We start from the raw sequence: 19,397 nt of genomic DNA on the forward strand, positions 1-19,397 counted from the left end.
TTGTCTACTAGTTCCCCATTGGCTGATATCACGCCTGGGGTATTTCCCAAGCTCCCGCTCCCATAAAAAGGGTGTGCCAGCATCGTCCGCATGCGGAGACACCATTTTTATGGTTGCCATATTTATCGGAAATATGGCTTGCGAGATATGAACCATTTTTTACTGGAGTCGTTCTGTCTGGATACTTCCAAGCTTGCTAATTAGATAGCAGCTCCTACCACAGGGTCACGGCAGGGAGTCCTCCTGTGTCCATTGTTCCCACATCACCTCATTTCCATATCACAGGAGATGGCTGTTGGAGGTGTAAGGGGGATGTGACACCTTCCCAGATGGTGGACATTGAGAACAAGAAGGGAGGGGGCACTGCCATGGAGTGATGAGAGCGATTATGACTGGAAGTCATAATTCATCTTCATATCCCAGGGTTTGCCTCACATTCACATTGTACTACAATAAATTTTTCACTTAAATATAAGCAATATATGTGGCAGTCGGAGTCGTGCAGTCGGAGTCGGTGCAAGGGAAATTGAGGAGTCGGAGGTTTGGCTTGCCGTCTCCACAGCCCTGCTGGTATAGGAGTAGAGAGGACCCAGCCCGCGAGGGCTCACAGTCTACAGGGAATGGGTGATGGTACAATAGGTGAGGACAGAGCTGGTTGCACAGTGGTGTACTGGTCGTCTGAAGGTTATTGTAGGTGGTAGGCTTTTTGGAAGAGATGGGTCTTCAGGTTCCTCTTGAAGCTTTCCACGGTAAGAGAGAGTCTGATATGCTGAGGTAGAGCGTTCCAGAGTATGGGGGAGGCACGGGATAAATCTTATACGCGATTGTGGGAAGAGGAGATAAGAGAGGAGTAAAGAAGGAGATCTTGTGAGGATCTGAGGTTGCGTGCAGGTAGGTACCGGGAGACTTGGTCACAGATGTAAGGAGGAGACAGGTTGTGGATGGCTTTGTATGTCATGGTTAATGTTTTGAACTGGAGTCGTTGGGCGATGGGAAGCCAGTGAAGGGACTGGCAAAGTAGAAAGGCTGGGGAATAGCAAGGGGAGAGGTGGATTAAGCAGGCCGCAGAGTTTAGGATAGATTGGAGGGGTGCAAGAGTGTTGGAAGGGAGGCTAGAGAGCAGGAGGTTGCAGTAGTCAAGGTGGGAGATGATGAGGGCATGTACTAATGTTTTTGCTGATTCTTGGTTAAGGAAAGCACGGATCCGGGACATGTTTTTGAGTTGTAGTCGGCATGAGGTGAAGAGGGCTTGGATGTGTGGCTTGAAGGATAGAGCAGAGTCGAGGGTTACTATGCAAGTTTGTAGATTTTTAACACTAAGGATCCGTGTGACATGCGTATGCCATCCGTAGTGCGATTTTTTTCTCGCTCCCATAGGCTTGTATGGGGTTACGAGAGCTGAGACTTGGTACAAAACGCAGCATGCTGTGATTGTACCGAGAGAACGATTCGTATGGAGAAAAAACGGGACAAATGAAACTGTATCATTGATTAACACTGGTGCGAGTGCAATCCGATTTTTTTATCAGATTGCACTCTCCCATGAAAATTGCAGATGGAAAAGAGCCCAGACAGAGATAGACACACAGAGAAAGGCCAGAGTCACACTAGCGAGAGACTCGTGCAAGTCTCACATCACCCGGCACGGCCTGCAGCCCTCCGGACAGGAGCGTCTCAGCTGCATAGAAATACATGCAGCCAAACCGCTCCTGTCAGCAGAGTATGCGACCTTGCCGCATTATGTGATGCGAGTCTCTCGCAAGTGTGACTCCAGCCAAAGAGAGAGACACACACAGACAGACGCAGAGAGACACAGAGAGGCATACAGGGCATACAGAGACAGAGACACATATACAGAGACAGAGAAAGACACAGAGAGACACAGAGAGGCATACAGGGCATACAGAGACACAGAGAGGCATACAGGGCATACAGAGACACAGAGAGGCATACAGGGCATACAGAGACACATATACAGAGAAAGAGAGAGACACACACAGACAGACGCAGAGAGACACAGAGAGGCATACAGGGCATACAGAGACAGAGACACATATACAGAGAAAGAGAGAGACACACACAGACAGACGCAGAGAGACACAGAGAGGCATACAGAGACAGAGACACATATACAGAGACAGAGAAAGACACAGAGAGACACAGAGAGGCATACAGGGCATACAGAGACACAGAGAGGCATACAGGGCATACAGAGACACAGAGAGGCATACAGGGCATACAGAGACACATATACAGAGAAAGAGAGAGACACACACAGACAGACGCAGAGAGACACAGAGAGGCATACAGAGACAGAGACACATATACAGAGACAGAGAAAGAGAGAGACACACACAGACAGACGCAGAGATACAGAGAGGCATACAGGGCATACAGAGACAGAGAAAGAGAGAGGCAGACAGAGAGAGACACAGAGAGACACAGAGAGGCATACAGGGCATACAGAGACAGAGACACATATACAGAGAAAGAGAGAGACACACACAGACAGATACAGAGAGGCATACAGAGACACATACACAGAGACAGAGAAAGAGAGAGGCAGAGACAGAAGTCGACAGAGAGGAGGACAGACAGTCAGACAGAGAGAGTGAGACAGACAGAGACACTAAAGCGGGCTTTACAGGCTACGATATCGCTAGCAATATCGAGCGTGTAAGCACCTGCCCCCGTCATGTGTGCGATATCGTGTGATCGCTGCCGCAGCGAACATTATCGCTACGGCAGTGTCACACGTACTTACCTGGTCGGCGGCGTTGCTGTGACTGACGAACAATCCCTCCCTCAAGGGGGAGGGACGTTCGGCATCACAGCGACGTCACTAAGTGGCTGGCCAATCAAAGCGGAGGGGGCGGAGATGAGCAGGACGTAACATCCCGCCCACCCCCTTCCTTCCGCATTGCGGCCGGCGGCAGGTAAGGAGATGTTCCTCGCTCCTGCGGTGTCACACACAGTGATGTGTGCTGCCGCAGGATTGACGAATAACATTGATAATCAACCATTACCGATTTTTGGGACGACCTCTCCATGGTGAATGATTTTTACCATTTTTGAGGTTGCTTAAGGTCGCTGGTAACGCTGCGATACCGTTAATGACGCCAGATGTGCGTCACTAACAACGTGACCCCGACGATAAAACATTAACGATATCGTAGCGCAGGGGTGGGGAACCTTTTTACTGCCGGGGGCCATTTGGAATTTCCTACTAACCTTTGGGGGCCGCACAAAATTATCAACTTGAAAACTACCCTGTTATATTTGGTCAAACGATTAATTAACTCACCCCTACTGTGGTGGCTGGAGCTGCTTCTCTTTGGTGCGGCTCTGCTGTTCGGTGATATTGATCATCTTGGTTCTCACAGCTGCGTTTCCAGGTTTGTCTCGGGACATACACATCACAAGAGACGCTGGGGCACATAAATTACAGGAGACACTGGGAGTACACATCACAGGAGGGGCTGGGGCATATACATCACTAGGGGGCATGGACAGCCCTGGCGGTGGCACAGACATGACTGGGGACAAGTACAACACTAGGTGGCAGCACAGACAGAGCAATAGGTGGCAGCACAGACAGAGCACTAGGTGACAGCACAGACAGAGCACTGAGTGGCAGCACAGACAGAGCAATAGGTGGCAGCACAGACAGAGCACTAGGTGACAGCACAGACAGAGCACTGAGTGGCAGCACAGACAGAGCACTGAGTGGCAGCACAGACAGAGCACTGGGTGGCAGCACAGACAGAGCACTGGGTGGCAGCACAGACAGAGCACTGGGTGGCAGCACAGACAGAGCACTGGGTGGCAGCACAGACAGAGCACTGGGTGGCAGCACAGACAGAGCACTGGGTGGCAGCACAGACAGAGCACTGGGTGGCAGCACAGACAGAGCACTGGGTGGCAGCACAGACAGAGCACTGGGTGGCAGCACAGAGAGCACTGGGTGGCAGCACAGACAGAGCACTGGGTGGCAGCACAGAGAGCACTGGGTGGCAGCACAGAGAGCACTGGGTGGCAGCACAGACAGAGCACTGGGTGGCAGCACAGACAGAGCACTGGGTGGCAGCACAGACAGAGCACTGGGTGGCAGCACAGACAGAGCACTGGGTGGCAGCACAGAGAGCACTGGGTGGCAGCACAGACAGAGCACTGGGTGGCAGCACAGACAGAGCACTGGGTGGCAGCACAGACAGAGCACTGGGTGGCAGCACAGACAGAGCACTGGGTGGCAGCACAGACAGAGCACTGAGTGGCAGCACAGACAGAGCACTGAGTGGCAGCACAGACAGAGCACTGAGTGGCAGCACAGACAGAGCACTGAGTGGCAGCACAGACAGAGCACTGAGTGGCAGCACAGACAGAGCACTGAGTGGCAGCACAGACAGAGCACTGAGTGGCAGCACAGACAGAGCACTGAGTGGCAGCACAGACAGAGCACTGAGTGGCAGCACAGACAGAGCACTGAGTGGCAGCACAGACAGAGCACTGAGTGGCAGCACAGACAGAGCACTGAGTGGCAGCACAGACAGAGCACTGAGTGGCAGCACAGACAGAGCACTGAGTGGCAGCACAGACAGAGCACTGAGTGGCAGCACAGACAGAGCACTGAGTGGCAGCACAGACAGAGCACTGGGTGGCAGCACAGACAGAGCACTGAGTGGCAGCACAGACAGAGCACTGAGTGGCAGCACAGACAGAGCACTGAGTGGCAGCACAGACAGAGCACTGAGTGGCAGCACAGACAGAGCACTGAGTGGCAGCACAGACAGAGCACTGAGTGGCAGCACAGACAGAGCACTGAGTGGCAGCACAGACAGAGCACTGAGTGGCAGCACAGAGCACTGGGTGGCAGCACAGAGCACTGGGTGGCAGCACAGAGCACTGGGTGGCAGCACAGACAGAGCACTGGGTGGCAGCACGGGCAGAGCACTGGGTGGCAGCACGGGCAGAACACTGGGTGGCAGCACGGACAGAGCAGTGGGTGGCAGCACGGGCAGAGCAGTGGGTGGCAGCACGGGCAGAGCAGTGGGTGGCAGCACGGGCAGAGCAGTGGGTGGCAGCACGGGCAGAGCAGTGGGTGGCAGCACGGGCAGAGCAGTGGGTGGCAGCACGGGCAGAGCAGTGGGTGGCAGCACGGGCAGAGCAGTGGGTTGCAGCACGGACAGAGCAGTGGGTGGCAGCACGGACAGAGCAGTGGGTGGCAGCACACTGCACAAAGGGGTACACAGCATTGAGCATGGGGGGGGCAGCGATGGGTTCAGCACAGTATTGGAGTGGGGGAGGAGTCACACGCACAGCACAGCACAGGCCTGACTTGCCGGTAATCTGCTGCAGCTATTCTGTGACATTATCGCAGCATGATGCTTACCCCGCCCACCAGAGCACACTAGCACAGGCTGCGGTTAAGCCTAGAATGTATGGGCTGCAGTCAGGTCCTGGAAGTCAGGATCTGGATAGAGCCCATACATTCTAGCATCTACCCTCAGGTAATCGGGCAGTGGGATTTAAAGGGCCAGCAGCCGGGAAAAGCGCGGCTGCCGCCAGAGCACAGCGGTCCCCGGGAATGTGCCCGGGGGCCGCATAAAAAGTCGCCACGGGCCGCATACGGCCCGCGGGCCGGAGGTTCCCCACCCCTGTCGTAGCGTGTAAAGCCCACTTTACATGTCCCTGTACAATCAGACACAGCCATTACACAGTACACAGCAGGGACACATACATGAGATTATCTCAGCACAGGAACATCTTATATAACGTCCAATTGTTTGAATTATTATTCTAATATCTATTGATTACAATGTCCTTTGTTGTAGGAACCCCATTAATGGCTGTTTTGCAGTGATTTGTTTACAGCCCGGCACCAGCACACTATTCTTATAGGAAGGCGCAGTTTAAGAACCACCAAAATAAGCGACTCCTAAATTCACCGCAGAATGTGACCGTCTCCGGGAGCCCCGCCGTGTGCACTGTGTATCACTTCATACAAGGCTATTCCGGCCTGCAGAGCGTCGCTCCAGTCCCTGCAGAGCGTCCTCCTGCAGTGAGTGCCGGGCCTGCAGCTGTCCCTATCGCTCTCCGTCCACAAGAAAGGATCATGGCGGCCCAGCTCGCAGACCGGCTGAGCGTGCAGGAGCAGGAGATCCGCCGGCTGAGCGATGAGATCGGCCGCCTGGTGGAGCTCGGCACGGAGGGGACCGTGCAGGAGACGCCGAGCCCGGAGCTGGAGCAGCTGAGAGCCGAGAACGACAAGCTCAAGTACCGCATAGCACATCTGCAGCGCAGCCTGGAGACCGAGCAGGAGAGCAGGCCGCAGAGGACGGAGGAGGACCGGGCACAGGTGAGGCCAGCCCTGCAGTGTGCCCATGCTTCCTACACGGCTAGCCCTGTGCCAGGCTCACACAATAGAGGCAGTGCTACCAAATATATGGGGATATAGGGTAAAGATACCGGGGGCAGGGATATCTGTGGCACAGCAGTGCTAAATAGTGGCAGCCAGATGGCATTCTGTAGTGAATGACCAAAAAAAGTCCCCTCCTCCTATTATGGCTGGAGACCCTGCAGTGGGGCGCGTTGTGTGTGGCCAGACTATAGCACAACGTCCAGAGAGTATGCCAAGGATGCCAGGAGAAGAAGCCATCCTGCCAGAACGTCCCAGGAGCCGGCCGTGCCATCAGGGCGAGATCAATAATCAATGTATTTATCAGAAATGGTGCCATTATCAGTGCTGAGGGCAGAAGAGCGAGGCTGTGCTCAGTCGTGTACAACCCCTTTATATACCGAGTATGTTATTGTCAGATGAACGTGACCCCTATGGCAGGTCAGCGGCTGATGTGTATGGGGGTCCGGACTCTTCCAGTATTGGCCACATTGACTTACAGCCCCATATACAGTATGTCGTCACTACGGGTGCCTAGTGGTAAATACGGCCCTGGTGGTCACCACGGGTGCCTAGTGGTAAATACGGCCCTGGTGGTCACCACTGGTGCCTAGTGGTAAATTTGGCCCTGGTGGTCACCACTGGTGCCTAGTGGTAAATCCGGCCCTGGTGGTCACCACGGGTGTCTAGTGGTAAATCCGGCCCTGGTGGTCACCACGGGTGTCTAGTGGTAAATCCGGCCCTGGTGGTCACCACGGGTGTCTAGTGGTAAATCCGGCCCTGGTGGTCACCACGGGTGTCTAGTGGTAAATCCGGCCCTGGTGGTCACCACTGGTGCCTAGTGGTAAATCCGGCCCTGGTGGTCACCACTGGTGCCTAGTGGTAAATCCGGCCCTGGTGGTCACCATGGGTGTCTAGTGGTAAGTCTGGCCCTGGTGGTCACCATGGGTGCCTAGCGGTAAATGCGGCCCTGGTGGTCACCACGGGTGTAGGGCAGCAGCTTTGTCCCTTTCGCAACTAAAACATGCGCTTTCATGGTGGCACGTGTGTGGGGTGTCAGAAGGAATCGCTTTATAGCTGCTTACTCATTATTTGGGCACCTTTTAAAGGGAAGATTTCATCATAAAATGGCATTTTGATTAAATCACAATTTTGTGTTACATTTATATTAAAAATTATTCCGGCAATATGAGAAATCTTGCCGCCTTCATTTTGGCCAGTGGGGTTTACTGTATTTAGCCTCTAACGCCCTGTAGTTTCAGGAAATCCACGTATACATTAGCCACAATGACCAGAATCCACCCCCTATTTTTTGTATTGAAGCAACTAATGAGCAGGTGCAGGGGTTATGGTGAAGGGAGGTGGAGGAGGTGAGCTGTGACATCACCTATTGGGGATCCTGTGCTATCGGCTGTGTATAGAGCGGTTCTCTGTCCTTGTAATCCGGCCCCTCTGATAATATAATGTGGGGTACGTGCACACTTTGAATATTTGCAGCAAAAACCTCTGCACCAACAACGCTGCAGGTTATAGCGCCAGACGTGAATGTGATTTCAGTCATCCCTGTATGCTGCGATTTTGTGCAGATCTGAAGCAGTTGTAAATCTGCAGCATGTCAATTCTTTCAGTTTTTCCAGTATTTTTCACTCATCAAAACCACTTGTATATTAAGCAGCTTTTTTTTTTCCCTCCAAGAGACTTACTTTTGGTGCAGAAATTTCTTCTCCAAATACTAAGGCTATGTGCGCACGTGTGCGCTCTGCACCGCACCTAAAAGGTGCGCTTCAGAGCGCTGCTGAAAAGCTCCGTTCTGAAGCGCATGGTGCCGGCAGAGAACGTGCGCTCTGCATGCTGCCTCTCCCTATAGACAGCATGCAAACCGCACGGAAGAAGTGACATGTCAGTTCTTAGAACGCAGAGATTCGGGCAGCAGCCAAAACGCTGCGTTCTAATAGGCCACGTGCGCACGGCTCCTGCACAATCTCCATAGACTGTGCAGGGGACGCAGGACGCATGCAGTTACGCTGCGCTGCAGATCGCAGCGTAACTGCATGTAATACGCACACATGCGCACATAGCCTAAAGGTGAGCGCATGCCTTAACCAAGAGGTCATTTTCTGAGAATATCTTCCCTTTAACCACTCAACTTCTGAAACAGAGCTGTCATTTACCTTCTAGGTCCTAGCAATTTTTTTTTACCTGTTTTGCTATCCATGTAAGGCCTGTTTCACACGTCAGTGAAAAACAGATGTTTTTCACTGACATGTTAAAGACGCATATCCATTTGTGTGCCGTGATTCATGGCACACGTGTGTTTTCCATGTGCTATCTGTGATTAGTGATAGCACATGGAGATCAGGGAAACTCGCCTGTCCCCGCTCCTGCTGTCTGTGGTGCTGATCTCTCCTGCTCTGTATCGCTCACCGCTGCAGCTACTTCCGGGTCGGCTTTGTAGTGCATAACTGCATATTCATGAGTATAGTTAGCCGGCCTGCAAGCAGCGGCTGACGGCAGCATTGCTGGGGAAGGTGAGTATAAAAAGCTTTTTATTTTCAATGTCTGTGTTTTCTGGCACGTGTTTCACGGATCACACCATAGTGTGTTCATGTGACATCAGTAATGGCGGAAAAAAACCAGACATGTCTCTGTACGGAAATCACGGACACGGGTGTACGCCGCACGGAGACACAGTCAGTGAAAAATCACTGATGTGTGCGCAGACCTATTGATTATAATGGGTCTGCGTATGTCCGTGGTTCTGGTACGTATAAAAACTAGCACATACGTACCAGAATCACTGACGTGTGAAAGAGGCCTAAGATGGATCTGGCTGACATCTTGTTCCCCATATAAAGTAAAAGCGCCACCTTTCAGCCCTCTCACCGAGCAGTCCAGCACCATGCATATAAGCCCCCAGCGGATCAAAGAAAATGTGTTCTAATTCTCCTGCGCCGTATGCTAATTGGTCCAGTCCGATGGGCGCCACAGGTCTGTGCTCGGCACCTCCTTTCTTCTTGTAATACAGTAGGTGGCCTTTCTTGTTTGAGGGCAGCAAAAAGTCCTCCGCAGGTCCGTGCTGCAACTGCACAGGCTCACAATATGCAGCGCTGAGTGGATGACCTAGAGAACATCACCCATATCATTAGTAGCTAGGCCTCATGTGTTTGAGAAGGGAGGCACCGAGCACAAACCAGCGCCAACTATCTGACCGGACCGCATTGATTAGCATACGGCTTGGGAGAATTATGAAAGGTATTTTTATTTTATTTTTTATATACCATGAATGACAAGAACAAACAAATCCATTTTGGAACAAATCAAGCCAGACGTGTTACTTGAAGCTTGCTTGATCACCAAGCTACGACTTGCCTACTTTAGACACATACATCATAAAAACAGGGCAATCTCTTGAGAAGGACGTCATGGTCAAAAGAATACCAGTAACCCGATGGCTTGATACCATTAAGATAACAGAGAAGACCCTGGTGGTCCTATCTAGGCTGCACAAGATTGATGTTCCTACACAGTGTTCATCCATCAAGTCGCCATGGCTCGGGATAGAGCTTAGGGCCGTTAAAAAAAAAAAAAAAAAATAATACAGTGTGTGTGTGTGTGTGTGTGTGTGTGTGTGTGTGTGTGTATGTATGTATGTATGTATATGTGTGTATATATGTATGTATGTGTATATATATATATATATATATATATATGTGTGTGTATACATATATGTGTGTGTGTGTATATATATATATATATCTCACACTTTTTATTTGTTGCATGCCAATCATACATAGGCAGTGCTGGCTCCCCCCTCTCTGATATATATATATAATTATATATAATTTTACATAAAAACAAAATCTCTGGGGGCTCAAACACATGCTGCTGTCTGCTGTGTAATGCGCTTTTAGATGTATGTGGAAAACCTTGTGCCAGGTTCCCTTCAATAGGTGACTAGTGCATGTGCTCCTCACATCTCCGCAGCACTCCTGCCTCACTGTCCCCGGGCTGCACTGCTCCAATCTGCCGGTGTTGTGGCATGGCTTCCTTTACGTTTCCGCCTTTTTATATTTTCTTCAGCTGCATCTTTTGCATTGAATATTCTGGAGGTGGCATAAGAAGCCTCCCTCATCTTGCAACACACACTTACATCTCTTCCCAATTTTTTAGGTTCCCTCACCTTTGGAGGTTCCTTCCAGCGTATGACCTTCCACCTTCCTCTCGATCACATCTCCACATACATGCCTTCAGGACTTCTCTCATTCTGCATCTATTCTCTGGAATTTTCCTGTTCTCCACCAGAACTCTCATGCCCTGTCTAAACAAATCCTCCAACTATAAACTGTCCTTCACTCCAATGTTGCCACTTTGCACATTTTCTCATGTTTCTGCCCCTTTGTAGAGCAGAGGTGCTGCTCCATTACAATATTGTCCGGATAAGTGCTTTCATTCTATGCAATTCTTACTGTCACTTCTGGGGATATGCTGACTTAGGAACTGTAAGTGTTGTCCTCTTTTGATAATTGCACAAGATGATGCCAACATTTTAAGTAGAATTTCCTTTTTACTCAGGATTTGAGGAGAACCTTCCACTGAAGGTCACGGAAGGGGACGCTGCGGACACTTTATACAGCTGAATACTGGGGGTTCTGAGAGTTCTGATCCAATATTAATGGCCTATCCAAGGATCTTCCGTTTAACACTCTTGACTCAATAGTGTTTTTTCATTTGGTGTTTGAACTTCCCCAATATCTGCTGCTGATGAGTGATGACCAGGTACTCATTAAAACAGTCAGACACTCAGACGGGCTCACCTTGTGTACCAAATACAATGAAAGTCTATGGGGAGCTGGAGCATTCTTATGCCCTGGAAAGATGCTTCAGTTCCCCATTCGGTACACAAGTCGCGCCTGTCCAAGCATCCAACTGCTCGCTATGTGTACCCAAGCATGGTAGTGCTCGCTCATCACTAGTGCTGACCCCTTGTTCTGCTGGTCATTGGGGACTCCGCCATTTGGACCTGTCACTGGTCACATACCTCTAACCACCTATGCCAAACAATCACTATAGTTACAACTTTACTTACGACAGTGTTGCTAGCCTAAAAGCTTTGAAACCTTCCAAGAGTTTTAGCGTGTACCTATCATTGGCTTTGTGTATCTTTTCTGACGATTGATGAGAATCCAGATCCTAAAACCACCGCCAAACACTCAATAATTTGCTCTAAAGAGCAGGGCTGTGCAGTCGGTAAACCAAACCTTCGACTCCGACTCCTCAATTTATCTTGCTCCGACTCCTACATATATTGCTTATAGTTAGGTGAAAAATGTATTGTAATACATGACCATGTGTATGTGAACATCAGACATTTTAATAATTTTTATGATACAATAATCAAGATATTTGGATAGAACATAAAAAAATATTTATTGGAATACAACTTTAGAACACAAACTGTAATAAATTGTAAATATGTAAAACACTATGTATTATACAGTAGATTAAATATATATCCTGTGTGTATATATATAATATATATATATACACAATTACATATTGTATTACATATTTACAATTTATTAGTTTTTTGTGTTATAAAGTTGTATTCCAATAAATATATTTTATGTTCTATCTAAATATCTTGATTATTGTATCATAAAAAGAATTAAATGTCTGATGTTCACATTGTACTATAATACATTTTTCACTGAAATATAAGCATTATACTAAATGTTATTATTTAGTAAAATATTCAGCACATTCTGCATTGCAAAACTGTCCCCAATTTATTATATATTTTCGGAGTCGGTGCATTTTAAACCGACTCCGACTCCACCAAAATGAGCTCCAACTCCGACTCTACGACTCCGACTCTGACTCCACAGCCCTGCTAAAGAGTGCCGCCAAGAAGGCCAAAGCATTCAGCTCTCGAAGTGTAGGGGTCAAAGGAAAATGGTAAAGATTAGTAAAGCCCTCCAGGAAATGGGTTCAGGAGTCGAATCCCCGCTGATCAGCAGAATGAGGGTGGAGCATATTTTTTGGGGAAAAAAAGCCTCCAAATATTAGCTGCACTGGGAACATTTGTATAAGAGCAGCTACAAAAACAAGTGGGGTTGAGTATACTGTAGTATTGTTTTGCTAGATCATAGACAGCCACTTTGGAGGGTATGTTTCTTGTGGTTACCCTCCCTTTTTAGTTTTAGAGGGTGTCTCCATTAATGTAGCCAAAGGTTTAAAATTGGTAGTGGTAAAGGCGACCGGTAAGAGAGGTGGTCCAGTTACAACTCTACATTTTACTAGGACACAGTTGAATGGTAGAAGTAATACTATCTGGACCACTCCCTACTCCATAATTAACATGCAACTATTAGGCTGTGTGTCCACGGTAGAATGTTGCTGCGGATTTTTCTGCATGAAAATCCACGACTTTCCCGGCAAATCCGCATCTTTTCAAAGGTGCGGATTTACCGCGGAATTGCCTCGGATTTTGGTGCGGATTTTTTTTTTTTTCCCAACTCTATAGCCAAAATCCGGATCAAAATCCGCAACAATAATTGACATGTTGCAGATTTTTCCTGATCAAAATCCGCGGCAAATCCGCCGCGGAAAAATCCGCAGCATGGGCACAGCATTTCCAAAAAGCCATAGAAATGGCTGGGAAGTGCCGCTGCTGCAGATTTTCGGAAAATCCACGGCTTTTCCGCGAGAAATCCGCGGCAAAATCCGCGCATTTTCCGCAGCGTGGACACATAGCCTTAAAACATGGTCCAAAATAAGGAAGCCCTTTTATATTTCCCTATGCCACCTCGGAAAAGCCTATTTAAAGGGAATCTGTCAGTGTGACCCATCCCTGTCAGTCAAGTAGAGGAAGGTGAGGCTGGGTGGGGAATAGGGGAATTATTATTATTCCCTTGAAAAGGGTATTCCCATCTCCAATATCCTATTCTAAAATGCAGTAGTAATAGTAATAATAATATTTTTAGCAAATACCTCCAATTAGAAATGTAGTATAATTCTTCTGATTCACTGTCACTTACATCATGTGCAGGGCATTACAGGGAGTTAATATTTTTATTTTTATTATTATTATTATTATTATTTATTATTTCTTGCTGTATAGCCCCTCTACCATTCACCAAGTGAGAAATTGTGTGGTACTTAACTTCTACTATTCCGTCATTTAACATATGCTTGGTGTTTAATGTTACAGCGTACATATGTATATACTATTCAAATCAGATTAATTAGAGTGTATACACATGTCAAGGAGCGGCCTACTTATGCATGAGACTGTACCAAGGTTGAAAATGTATAGGGAAAAACTTAATGTAACAAAGGAACCAGTTTCTCAAGCTGCCTTTGAGGTTTTGGTTTCTTGGATGAGAGGGTAGCACACATGGCAGCCATGACGGACTGACTGATCCCGGGTGCAAGCCCTGTGGATCTCTCTAGGAAGGAGTGATGGATCACTGTCCATAAGTGGCTATTCTCTCTGCCTTATGGATAATTCATCCATGTGCTACATGTACCAGCGACTGACGGCTCTCACCAGGGATGAGATTACGTTATGAATGTCACACATTGATTAATGTCCTTTCTGCTGCCAATAGTCAGCCATATTTGTGCTCCAGCAGACAAGTTTATTATAGATGTAACGCTATACCATGCAAACTTCCATTTTGTTGTAATGCAATGGAATAAATAATCAAGATGTAGCTTTCCCTATTCACTACTGATGGGAATCTTGAAGAACGATGATGATGTTGATATGCAATCTTCTGCTCTAGTCCCGTAGTCGTGATATTTTCTTATTGGTTTTTCTGTGAGGAACTTTTTGCACCGTTGAGTCTCCAGAGTCTTCAGTGCCGAAATCATTACAGGAACGTTTAGACAGGTATTATTTGTATCTATTGCGTTACTCTAAGAAACAGGAACACAGTACTACAGTCCCTGACAGAAGTTCTGTCGCTTATCCATGTTCTGTAAATAAAAGCTTCTAACCTGACTTTAAATTCATCCACTGGTTTTATAAATTACTCTTTTGAAAGCTGAAACCCTCTCAAATTTGGTTTAGGTTATGAAAATATAGTTGCTGCAAAACTGAAATATTGATCATTTAATGAACACAGAAAGGTCAGATTTTGGCAAGACAAAAGTTTTGTCGCCCACAGAAAGTAATGTGAAATTCAAACAATTAACTTCTAATACAAAGATATGTTGCATAACATTGGTGAATGAAGTTATGGTGCTATTAGAGCCATATTTAATATTTTGTGTGACTTCCATGAGCTTGAAGGACCGCATCCATGCGGTTCAACAATGATTCATACAATTTCTTGATGAAGTCATCAGGAATCGCAAAGAATGCAGTCTTACATGCCTTCCAGAGTTCATCTAGGTTCTTTGGTTTTGTCTTCCAAGCTTCCTCTTTCATCCTACCCCAAACATGTTCAATGATGTTCATGTCTGGTGACTGGGCTGGCCAGTCCTTGAGCACCTTGATCTTCTTTGCCAGGAAGAACTTTGTTGTAGAGATGGATGTATGAGATGGAGCACCATCCTGCTGCAGAATTTGACTCCTTTTATGATTGGGAATATAAGAGGTAGCTAATACTTCTCAATATTTTAGGCTATTGATATTGCCTTCCACCTTGCAAATGTTTTGCACTCCCCCATACTGAATGTAACCACAGACCGTGATCTTTCCACCACCAAACTTAAAGGAGTTGTCCGACATAAACTCAAAAATTTTTGGTAAGCTAATCTGTGCTGTATTGTCATATAAAACACCCCTACATTGTTATTTTTTGTTTTCTAACTTTTGTTCCTCTTGAATTCACCCTTTATTCTCTGCAGCTCCTTGTTTACATTCAGCTCTAACAAACTGACCACTTCCTGTGGAAAACCTCAGTCAGAGCTGGCACCGCCCGGGCCTCGGTGTCCAGCTCCTCCCCAGTGTCCAGCCTCACCCTCTGCCCGCCCCCTGCACACACATTTCCTGTCAGTATTCAGCCTCAGAACTGACCTGTTAGCACTACAGCATTGCAAATAACAGCCCCACATCAGGCTCTGCACCCCCCACCACATCGGGCTCTGCACCCCCCACCACATCGGGCTCTGCACCCCCCACCACATCGGGCTCTGCACCCCCCACCACATCGGGCTCTGCACCCCCCACCACATCGGGCTCTGCACAACACACCACATCGGGCTCTGCACCGCACACGCACATATGGCTCTGCACACCACGCGCACACACATGGCTCTGCACCACACACACACGCACATATGGTTCTGCACCGCACACACGCACATCGGACTCTGCACCGCACACGCACACATATGGCTCTGCACCGCACACGCACACATATGGCTCTGCACCGCACACGCACACATATGGCTCTGCACACCACGCGCACACATATGGCTCTGCACCACACACACACACACATGGCTCTGCACCACACACACACGCACATATGGTTCTGCACCGCACACACGCACATCTGACTCTGCACCGCACACATATAGCTCTGCACCACACACACGCACATATGGTTCTGCACCGCACACATATGGTTCTGCACCGCACACATATGGCTCTGCACCGCACACGCACACATATTGGCTCTGCACCGCACACATAGAGCTCTGCACCACACACACGCACATATGGTTCTGCACCGCACACGCACACATATGGTTCTGCACCGCACACATATGGCTCTGCACCGCACACGCACACATATGGCTCTGCACCGCACACGCACACATATTGGCTCTGCACCGCACACGCACACATATTGGCTCTGCACCGCACACGCACACATATGGCTCTGCACTGCACACACACACACACACACACACACATGGCTCTGTACCGCACGCGGCGCTCTGCACCAACCCCCCCCCCCCCATCCCCATCGGGAACACATGTAGAGAGTACATACTCACCAGAGCTCAGTCCCCGCCGCTCCTGCACGTTCGCACGCTGTCTGTGCTTTGGACATATCAGCACAGTAGTGACGTCACCGCTGTGCTGAAGAGAGCACAGACAGCCGGGCAGTGATGAGAAGCGCAACGCTCCTTCTCATCAGCGCTTTCAAATGTACCGGCATCTGTGATCTGTGATGCCGGTATATTTGAATGTGCGATCCTGAGCAGGGGCCCGGTGCTGGCGCTGACACCATGGCAGCCGCCGCCAGGCCCCTCCCCCAGGTCACGGACTCCACAGCAGTGCAGGGGGAGGTTGCGGGGAGAGTAAAGGGTGCGGGGAAATGTGTGGGAGGGTGCAGGGAAGGGGGGCGGGGACTCACGCACTGTAGCCGCCCAGCAGGGAGGCGACATGCTGTTCTAGATTTGCATGTCAACATGGCCCTGCCCATGTTGACATGAAATGACCGGAAGCAGCAAAATCGCGGCAGGAGCGGTTACATGACCACTCTGAGCCGGGGGAGAGGGGCTGACAGCAGGGCAGGTAAGTGCTCACTATCTACTTGCCTGCCCCAATGTAGCCCAATAGTGTAATTAAAAAAAAAGTCAAAAGAAGCCGGATAACCCCTTTAACTGTTTTCTGGATCCATACGAGCTCCAGTAGGTCTCCTGTAGTATTTGCGGCGGCTGTGGTGTAATTCAACTGAAGATTCATCAGAGAAATCCATCTTCTGCCACTCTTCCAGCATCCATCTGTTTAGCAGGCTGTGGGACTTGGCAAATGCCACACGTTTTTTTAATTGCCTTTTGTTTAGTACTGGCTTCTGGGCACTGATTCAACCATGGAGGCCATTTTGAACAGATTCCTACAAACTGTTCTAATTGACACAGGGACTTGAGGTGACCAGGCCTGTTGGAGCTCTGCTGCAGTGGAAGAGGGGTTGGCTTTGGATTTTCTAACCAACAAATGTTCCCCCGGAGCAGCTGTCTTGTGGAGTCTGTCGGACCTGGGCATGTCAAAAACATCTCCAGTCTCTTCAAATCTTTTTTTTAATTCTTTGTACTTGACGGCGAGGCACATTAAAAGGTTCCAGCCACCTTTGCAGTGAATCTGGTCTTCAGCCTCTTGATAATCAAGGCTTTGGTCGTAGGGTGGATTTTTGGCATGTTGTCAGAGGTCAAGTTGCAGTTCAATTGAAGGTCTGGTCTTCTGGGTTTCTTTTTATACACACCCACTAATTAACCAATCATTTAGTGAGCACAGGTGAGGATGTAAACTAGGATTGGGTGCATTATATGACAAGGTGACAACTTTTGTCTTGCCAAAATCTCACCTTTCTGTGTTCATTAAATGATCAATATTTCAGCAACTTCATTTTCATAACCTAAACCAAATTTGGGAGGGTTTCAGCTTTCAAAAGAGTAATTTATAAAACCAATGGATGAATTTAAAGTCAGGTTATAAGCCTTTATTGACAGAACTTCTGTCAGGGACTGTATCTGTGCATAATTTATTAACAAGTAAAAGAAGAAAAAAGTACAAGAATGCATTACTATCTGTACCTTCATGATTACATGGAGCCAAGGGAGGAAAAAGTGCATTGTCTTGGAGGGCAGTTCTATCTGTGCCTGATGCATTACTGATGAAAAGCAGAACACTTTACTATTTGGGTGACATTAATAATGGGAATACTATCTGTACCTTTTGTCCTTAGAGGGACAATGTTCTATGTAGCAACATCAATACAGGTTGGCAGTACTTTCTGTGCCAAAGGGACATGACAACCAAATGAGAACCTGAGCCACAGATGGTGGTCACCTTACATGAGATATTGCTTGTCAAAGGCTTTAATTGTGAGTACAGATACTTCATGCATGTTAATTTATTGGGTATTCGGGGTTTAGTCCCTTTAATGTCATTTCATTCCATCATCTTATGGATCTTGTAAATCTTGAGACATTTGGGGATTTTCCTTCCCACAGTTTACTAACCTATAACATGAGTAATCGTACTAAGTTATGTTCACCAAATATCACACTGTTAGGAAAAATGTGTTGAGAAATGCTATAATAAAGGATAACTCTGGTCTTGGCATAAATACAATTGTTGCTCCGTCAATTGCATGTCTCCATTGCTCAGTCGGTGAATATGAATGGACTGCTGTGTTATTCTCTGAATCTACATGTCACCCACTGTACACAGGCTTCAGCATTGTAAAACATAATCAAAGCACCACTCCAGCGATATTTTTTTTTTTTTTATTTATTTTTTTTAATTTTCTCCAGTGCTGGAGTGGCGCTTTAAATCCAAGTTCCTGCTTCCGGTATTAGGCCCTGTGCGAACTAGAAAAAGGATTTTTCTCAAGAAATTTCTTAAGCGTCTAAAAGATTAGCGCACTTGCGTTCAAAAAATGCACCAATAACACACTAAAAAACGCATGCATTTTTACGGCGTTTTGATGTGTTTTTTTTTCCGCAGGTTGGTCCCTGCGTTTTTTTTTCCCATTATGTATGGCAAAAAACGCAGGTACCTGCAGAAAAGAAGTGACATGCTCATACTTTTTCTCAAGAAATTCTGCAGAAAGAATTTTCTTGAGAAAAAAAACGCAGTGTGCGCACAGTTATTTATTTTTTTCCATAGGTTTTGCTGAGGAATGTCTGCAGAAAGGTTACAGCCATTTTTTCAAGAAATTTCTGCAGCAAAAATGCAAGAAAAGCAGGTAAAAACGCAGTGTGCGCACAGGGCCTTACGGCCGCTTTACACGCTGTGATATCGTGACCGATATCGCTAGCGTGCGTACCCGCCCCCCATCGGTTGTGCGAAACGGGCAAATCGCTGCCCGTGGCGCACATTGCGCGGACCCATCACACTACTTACCTGCTCTGCGACGTCGCTGTGACCGGCGAACCGCCTCCTTTCTAAGGGGGCAGTTTGTTCAGCATCACAGTGACGTCACAGCAGCGTCACCGAACCGCCGCCCAATAGAAGCGGAGGGGCAGAGATGAGCGGGACGTAACATCCCGCCCACCTCCTTCCTTCCACCGGTAAGGTGAGGTTCCTCGTTCCTGC

At 48.1% G+C, this 19,397-nt stretch overlaps 1 protein-coding gene across 3 annotated transcripts in view; it reads left to right on the forward strand.

The window, feature by feature from the left end:
• Positions 1-5,902: 5,902 nt before the first annotated feature.
• Positions 5,903-19,397, forward strand: part of LOC142303875 (threonine--tRNA ligase 2, cytoplasmic-like) — a 146,487-nt gene continuing 132,992 nt past the window's right edge. The window contains exon 1 of one of the 3 annotated variants that reach the window (XM_075345707.1): positions 5,903-6,355. In XM_075345707.1, coding sequence (XP_075201822.1) covers positions 6,113-6,355 — 243 coding nt within the window. In that variant the 5' untranslated portion in view covers positions 5,903-6,112. The remainder of the gene's footprint in view (positions 6,356-19,397) is intronic. The other 2 variants (XM_075345706.1, XM_075345708.1) reach the window with 2 other exon arrangements.

The sequence above is a fragment of the Anomaloglossus baeobatrachus genome, chromosome 4 (genome assembly GCF_048569485.1).
Source record: "Anomaloglossus baeobatrachus isolate aAnoBae1 chromosome 4, aAnoBae1.hap1, whole genome shotgun sequence".
NCBI classification, from domain to species: domain Eukaryota; kingdom Metazoa; phylum Chordata; class Amphibia; order Anura; family Aromobatidae; genus Anomaloglossus; species Anomaloglossus baeobatrachus.